This window comes from Drosophila elegans, unplaced genomic scaffold (genome assembly GCF_018152505.1).
Source record: "Drosophila elegans isolate 14027-0461.03 unplaced genomic scaffold, ASM1815250v1 contig_149, whole genome shotgun sequence".
Classification (NCBI taxonomy): Eukaryota; Metazoa; Arthropoda; class Insecta; order Diptera; family Drosophilidae; genus Drosophila; species Drosophila elegans.
The window spans coordinates 16,917,126-16,924,912 of record NW_024545513.1 but is presented as its reverse complement, the minus strand read 5'-3'; the positions used below and the strand labels follow the sequence as shown (position 1 = coordinate 16,924,912).

General features: G+C 39.1%; 2 protein-coding genes across 3 annotated transcripts; one reads left to right on the top strand and one right to left on the bottom strand.

Annotated features, from left to right (window-relative positions):
• Positions 1-18: 18 nt before the first annotated feature.
• On the bottom strand, positions 19-2,520 carry LOC108137707 (box C/D snoRNA protein 1). The gene is made up of 4 exons (XM_017259586.2): positions 2,437-2,520; positions 1,715-1,833; positions 880-1,658; positions 19-433 (listed from the first exon to the last, which is right to left on the bottom strand). The coding sequence occupies exons 2-4, from the start codon at positions 1,744-1,746 to the stop codon at positions 237-239; spliced, it is 1,008 nt and encodes a 335-aa protein (XP_017115075.1). The 5' UTR covers positions 1,747-1,833; positions 2,437-2,520; the 3' UTR covers positions 19-236.
• LOC108137706 (folylpolyglutamate synthase, mitochondrial) lies at positions 2,083-7,330 on the top strand. 2 transcript variants are annotated; one of them, XM_017259584.2, is made up of 5 exons: positions 2,083-2,209; positions 2,594-2,983; positions 3,580-3,756; positions 5,134-5,975; positions 6,691-7,330. In XM_017259584.2, the coding sequence occupies exons 2-5, from the start codon at positions 2,684-2,686 to the stop codon at positions 7,094-7,096; spliced, it is 1,725 nt and encodes a 574-aa protein (XP_017115073.1). In that variant the 5' UTR covers positions 2,083-2,209; positions 2,594-2,683; the 3' UTR covers positions 7,097-7,330. The 2 variants fall into 2 exon arrangements, with proteins under 2 accessions (XP_017115073.1, XP_041565062.1); XM_041709128.1 differs by lacking the exons at positions 2,083-2,209; positions 2,594-2,983; positions 3,580-3,756 and adding an exon at positions 4,969-5,077.
• The last annotated feature ends 457 nt before the right edge of the window (positions 7,331-7,787 follow it).

Genomic DNA, 7,787 nt, shown 5'->3' with positions numbered 1-7,787 from the left:
ACGAGAAAATACACAACATTTATGTAAAAATATACAATTGAAGAGTTTTATTTGCTTAATGAACAGTGATTATGGCTGGCATCGTGACCTTTCAGCATATTTGTTTGCATTTTTTTGTCGCTGGCCAATTCTGGGCAGACTTATTAGCCTCTTTGCCCATGGCTTCTTGCTCTTATGTCATTTTTGGACGTATGTACATATATCTGCCTATTATCTTTAGGTGCGGTTCGTTTTTTTTACGATTCCATTTGTTCTCTGTAAAGTGCCTCGAATTCCTCGTCGTCTTCAGGTTCACTGATATCCTCACCAGCAAAGGCCGCAGCCAGATCATGGTAGACATCATGGGGTTCATCCAAATCCTCTGCAATTGAGGTTGCTTTGACTGTTGAGCTGGGTTTGCTCATGGGCGCCTCTTCCTCCTCTAATTCTTCACCTAAAAATGTTTAAAATATCTTTATGAGATAGGTTACACTTTCGGTTTCTTTACTTTATGGCAATAAATGTTTAAGATTACAATATTGATTCCAACTTTTGTTAAAATAAAATCTTTTAAGAATTTACTTAAATTAAAATATTGATCCAAGAATGATCATATAAACTGGGATAATTTTTTCAAAATAAAAGGATTTTCCATTGATTACCATGCCAGTCATTAGAAATCTTTTTTGATTAAAGACATCTAATTCATTATAAGTTGTAGATTTGAAACATAAATCATCATAGTTAGTTTAAATTGTAAATTTTGTTAATCTTCTATTTGGCAAAAAGGAAATAACGTACTTATGATGTTAATGAGCTTAGTTGAATATTAATTTAAAATAAATGAATATCAGCAGGTTATAAATTTAAAGATATTTCTAATTTCGAAGGGAAACCTACTGCTGTCAATGGCTTCATGTCCTCCTGGTGGCTTAGGTTCATAGGTAATAAAGATGGTGGGAAACTCCACGATGGTCCTGCCCGATAGATTCTCGGCCAGCGTTTTGGCCGCCTCCAGGGGGTAACATCTCGTTGAGCTGCGACGCACGCCCTCGGCTTTAAGCCAAAAACTGAGCTGGCCAATACCAGCCGTTTGATGGTTGGCTAGCAGCTTGCGATAGTTCCGTGCCGTTTCCTGCTGTAGATCAACGTACTTAAGGATCAGATCCGACAGGACAAGCTCCTCATCACAGCGGGCGTCCACAAAACGTGCCACATCCCCAGAATTTGCCTCGAGCGGAATGTTGGCAAATAGCCACTCAACGCGCCAATAGAAGCGCCCCAGCTTCCAGTTCAGATACGTGGTGTTCTCCTTGTGCCGGCTAAAGTTGGCCGCTTGCAGGCGCAATTGGATGTTGCGTTTCTTGGCCGCCGTCTGCATTCGATGCTGCGGCACTGGGAGATTTCTTTGATCGCTGGTGAATCGCTTGCACTGATCGGATTTACGATTCTCCGCATAGCGTGTACACTCCTCCAGGAAGCAGTAGTCGCTCATGAATTCCCGGGCTGTCATCTCGCTGAGGGGCACGAATTTGGTGCGATCCCGCTGTCCATCGCAGGTCAGTTCCTTCTTGTGGATCTGGACGCAGGGCAGGCTGCAGGTCTTCACCTCGCATTTGGGACAGGCGTAGCGTGCTTCAGTCGCCGCACACACCTCGCACATTCCCAGGCGCATGTTGCTAAAGAATCGAGTGTCTATTAGAGCTCTAATTTCTGGCTGGAAGTCTCATTTTACCTAGATTTCGCAGTTGTTTCCGCGGCCATCATCTATTCATTTCAATTTCAACTGAACCCGCGTGTTACCACTGTTTACATTTTGGCAGTGTTGGCCAACTGCTAATTATCATGGGTTAGCTAAAAAATAACAATCGAAAACAGCTAAATATAGCTACATTGGTGGCTTAAAGAAAACTATTTAAATTCGTTTTTATTAAACTATTAATTGCAAAAAGCGGATACAAAGATATTTAATAACTGCAATACAAAAATAAGTAACATAAATTGTTGAATTTAAAACCAAAAAATTGTATGTGAACAGAACACCAAAATTAGCCAAGCCATTTGTAGCAGCCAGATTTGATTTGGAAATAGCCAACTGCACAGTTATGCCGCTAAAACAGCTGTTCGCCGGGCACATGTTATGCAGTGTTGTTGTGTGTGTGTTTTGCCGATTACGTTGATTTCGTTTTTATTGCTAAACAAATTTTCCATAAATGAAATTACATATCCAGTGAGTGTAAATATCATTGAAAAGTTTGATTATTGCAATTGCAAGTGAGGAAATCGTAGTATTGTTTATTTGGGCTGCTGCAATAGTGTGTGTGCGTTTTTTAAGCACGTGTGTGTGCGATAGGCTTGTTATCGAGCTTGTTTATCCAGTACCCACAATCGATATCCATTATCTGGCGCCATATTTGAATACACTTGGGATTACCAATTAAGTTTTTTACTTATTACCATATGTACTGATTAAATCTTATCGGTCAATTGGTCTAGTGTATAATTTACAGGCCACGCACACGCGCTTTTAGAATATCCGACTGTCTGCTCGCTGTTTCTATTGTAATTGAAGCCATTTATTTACTAATTTTTTTGTCGTCTCTTTTGTCATTAGATACCGCTCACGCACCTGTGATTGGAATTGCGAGAGCCGCGACCGGAGAGTCGATTGTCGGACGACGGTCCCCGTTCCGGCTCTATAAATATGGCTGCTCGTCAGCTGGGCCGCTTAGTCCGTCGCATTGGCAAGCCCACATCGCTAGCCCACATCGCTAACCTCTTGAGCACTTCCAGTGCAGTGAGCTCCCTCTGTACAGTGAGCACCCGACGCATGGACCGAGTACGATTGGCTGCGCCCAAAGATCAGCTGGCGGGATCATTTTCCGGTTCAGGTGCTAGCCTGGCCAAGCTCGTCTTAAATCTCCCTTCACAGAACATTAATGGAAATCATAGTACAAGTAATGGTAGCAGCAACAACAGCAAAGCTGAGAATGCCGCTTTTGAGGTAAGTCCTAGTAAATGCCCAGAACTATGTACATTAAAATGGTTAACAATTTTTCATTTACAAAACAAACAAACCCCGACTTTGGATCGAGTATTCAAAATAGATTTAGTTTGGCAACATAAAATCTGGCTGCCCAAAAAAACATCAATTTTGCATTATTTTGTTATTTGCTATAGATTTTATATCTCGCCTAATATGTTTCCTTAAGTTAACAATTCGGTTTTACCCAAATCTGGTTACTAATTATATATCTAAAATGAATACAAGCCATTCCCAGAGAAGTTCTTATGATGTACAAATTTGGGCTTCAAAATTTCTTAAAGCTATAGAAAAACGAGCATTGATTAAAATGGTCTTTTGGTTTTTTAAAATTCACATCATGATAACAGAAAAGAAATACTTGAACTTAGAACTAAACTAAAAGAACATATTGCATACATTCTGGCGACCGACTGTGATTAAAGAAGCCAACCTAAATATTATTTGTCCAATAAATATAGAAATTGGTAATTAAATGGGAAATATAAAATCGAAGGGATTGTCTTTAGCTTTAAAAATAAAAACAATAATTAATTAAATTTTCTATCCATTTCCAGGAGGCCATAAATCGGTTAAACTCCCTGCAGTCAAATGATGCAGCTATAAGGAATTCGATGAAAAATGGTCGTGTTGATACCAAAGCGGATACCGTTAAATATCTGGAGCGGAGCGGTCTGTCGCTTGAAACCGTCGAGCGGTTGTCCTTCATCCATGTAGCCGGCACCAAGGGCAAGGTCAGCAGACAATCTTTAACCTGTTTTCGTGTTCTGTTTGCTTTACAATTGTGGTCTTTTATTTTTTGGTTTAGTTTTTGAGTTTTACTTCATGCTCCACTTGTTATTCAACATCAGCTGGTTTCTAAATAGGCTAATCAACTGCTGCATCGCTCTCTAAGTTCGCTTTGCTCTCTGTCTCTCTCATCCAATCAGAAAACTCGCTCTCTTGGCGTGGTCGCTAATCGCTCACTTGCTGATAAGATTTGTTTGACTTCCAATTTGATATTCATTTTATTAATGGATCTGTTGGTGTTTTTGATACCCTTTATATGATAACCATTTGGGTATATTCAGTGTTGGGTGAAAAATATCCTTTTAATACCTTTTTGTTTTTAACTTAGTCGAACATATTTTATATCACACATTTCAAGGCTGCTTGACAAATTCATGCTGATAAAACATAGCTTATAGTTAGCAACAACTGCGATTAAGCGCTTTGTTTACTAACTGATAGTAGTTATTTCACAAAAAAAAAATGTATCCCATCATTACTATCTATGTCTATGCAAATTCACCAAATCTAACATATGTAATATAATTTAATTTCCTGTTTAAAGAAACTACATAAGGGCGAATAGTCTTGTTGACAGTAAAATGCAGTTTTATGGTTAAGAAGTATCATCACGTCTAAGTACCTGCATTTTGTTTACTTTCCAGTTATTTCTTGTTTCGAATTTCGCTTGGTCGTAAATTGAGCTTTGACTTATTTACTTTTTATTTGCACGTTTTTGTACTGTTCTAAGACACGTCCACAGATAAGTAATATGTATGTGTAATCAGATAAAATCCAATTCTGATAATTTCGCACTTAATTCCTTTAATGGATTTCCATTGGTGGGAACGCTACAAAAAAAATGCTTTCATATCAATCTATTAATAAGTATATATGTATATTGATATTTCCTTGTTTGAAAATACTCTAAAAAATGTGTAATTTCCCCATGATTTTTTTTATTTATTGAATATTATGTTCCCAGCAAACACTCTTAATGTTTTTATTTATTTTTGTTTACATATTTCATTTTTACAAGTATTTCTATATATTTATTATCAAAAAAAATTCTTTTTATTTCTCAACTAGTTGAAAGCTATTAAGACATTTATTTTGAGCTCAACGAGGTATCACATTTCATTATTGGACCATTAGTTTTATTGGTATGGCATTTTGCCATATCAGATCTTCTTGGAATGACTTTTCAATGGAAAATCGGGGTTATAACTTTTGGCAAACAAATATTTTAATTTTTTTGTGAAAACTTGATTTAACTCACTATTATTTGTATGTCTCAAGAGCGTTAAAATGTTTAATAATTTATTTATACTTTGTTATTTTAGGGCTCAACCTGCGCCTTGACCGAATCCCTGCTGCGTCATCAAGGCGTCCGCACGGGATTCTTCAGTTCCCCGCACATCCTGTCCACCAACGAGCGGATCCGCATCGACGGCCAGCTGTTGGCCAAGGCGAAGTTCACGGAGCAGTTCTGGAAGGTCTACAATCGACTGTGGGATCTGCGAGAGTACGAGCACGATATGCCCGCCTACTTCAAGTTCCTGACCATCCTGGGATTTCATGTATTCGTCGCCGAGCAGGTGGATGTGGTCGTTTTGGAGGTGGGCATCGGCGGTGAGCACGATTGCACGAATATCGTGAGAAATGTGCGCACAGTGGGCATCACATCGCTGGGACTGGAGCACACGGAGCTATTGGGTCGCACACTGCCCGAGATCGCCTGGCAGAAGGCGGGCATCATCAAGCCCGGTTCGCATGTCTTCACCCATGTCAGTCAGCCGGAGTGTCTGCAGGTGATCCGCCAGCGGGCGAAGGAGCAGGGCGCCATCCTCTTCGAGGTTCCACCCACCGAGGAATACTTCCTCCGATCGGATACGTACGCTCCGATTTGGGAGACCTTCACCGATGTGATTCGACTGAATGGATCTCTGGCCATTCAGCTGGCCGGAGATTGGCTGTCGCAGGCCAGGGAGCCCCTGCGACAGGAGCATGCTGCCAATGAGATCAGGATGGATCCGCAACTGTTGCACGGACTAACCAGCGCCCACTGGCCAGGTCGGTGTCAGTTGGTCGAGTGGCAGGGATTGCGGCTCCATCTGGACGGAGCTCACACCCTGGAGAGCATGGCGGTGTGCACGGAATGGTTCGAAAAGAGCGTGCGGGACAGGTAAGTAGGGGTCCTTTAAGGATCCTAAGTAGATATTGCTTAGTCAGTCGCTCAAGTCGGCTTAACTTTAAAAGTTGTTATCAATTTAGGGTTATTTTGATTTTTTACCTCAGCTAAAACTATCTAATTCATTCTGAGAAAAATAAAAATCTTTCATTATGATTTTAGCTACTACAATTGTTCATTATTACACCCTACAATAATGCAAATACAACAAACTTTAAAGAAACTAAAACTTAAATTTAAATTTGACAATTTTGTTTTCCCTACAAAAGTTATATTATTGTACCCGTTATTAAATATTTCTTAGTATTTTTTTTTTGATTATCCATTAAAAAATAACCGCTTGCTTGTCGTTTTTTCTCCGAGCTTATTGTAATGATCTATTATATCCAAAATCCAAGCAAACAATGTTAACAAGGTTTTAAGAAAAACTCAAGGCTGAGACTTGCTTACAGCCGAAAAGTAATAAATGTGTAGTAAAGTAATTTACAAATAAAGCTCAAAGCCAACTGGCTGGAAAAGTCTGTAGTAAACAAGTTAATTTAAGATAAACTTGAACTTCAAAGCAGAACTACATTCTAAACAGCAATGTACAAAAAAAAAAAAAAAAGGATTAGGAAAGGTGACAAGCTGAAATATTTTAGGTTTTAATTATTTTTTAAAATTTATAGAAATATAACCTTAAGTCATTTTGATTCCTTTTCTTTTGCAGTGTAAATCCAAAGATCCTAATCTTCAATCGCACTGGTGAATCCGGTTTCGAGCCCCTGCTGGACCTTTTAAATCGGACCTGTGCCTTCGACATGATCTGCTTTGTGCCCAATTTGGCCACCTCCACGCCAAATGCTCCCAGCCAGGTGATGGTTCGCTTTAGTGCCGAATTGCAATTGAAACGGGCGCGGGCCATTGCCGAGGCATGGAGTCACCTCTGCGAAAAGCAACAGCAAAAGGATGTGGGCCAGGTGTACGCAACGCTAATCGACGCCTTTACCGCCATCCGACGACGATTTCCCCAAACGGACAACGGCGGGCAACTGGAGGTGCTCGTCACCGGTTCCATTCATCTCTTGGGCGCAGCTATAAGTGCCTTAGATTTAATTAAAGAGTCCCAAAACTAAGAGTCACATTCCTAGCGTTCGACCACTTAGATCACAAAAAGCTATTCTATAGGATTAGAGTTAGTCGTAGAAAAGTCCCAGTAATTTAAAGCATCACAAATGCGTCACGTATTTGGACGCTAAAATATTGTAAAAATATAGAAATATATTGCCTAAGCAATACTTTATAGTAGATCTGCATTTGTTTTAAATATGCATGCAATCACTGAAAATACAGATACAAAGCATTAAAAATCATGATTAATGTCGATCAATTCGTGTCTGTCAAAGGTTTGAAAATCAGCATATCGAAAACTAAACAAAATTTGTATATGCTTAATGCTTTTAAGCGGTAAACATTTTAACGATATATTTTTAATACTACATATGAATCTAGGCAAGTCCCTTTTTAGGTATGCAACATATTTAATTAACTTGGTTACAACTTTTATTTTTGCTAATGGGCACTCCAAATATTTTTACACAAATATGTAAAAATAATAACAAAAAGGCTTTGTTTATCTATTGCTCTATTCAAATATTGTGCTCCACTAAATTTTCGAATGATTTTAAAGCGTTCAAATTTGTTTAGATTTAATTAACAACTGTCAACTTACCGACGGCGATTCGATATGTCCGTTCGGTTGCGACGGTTTCTGGTGTTTGAACTTTTAACCTGCGAATTTGGTCCGATTCATAGACCGTAATACCA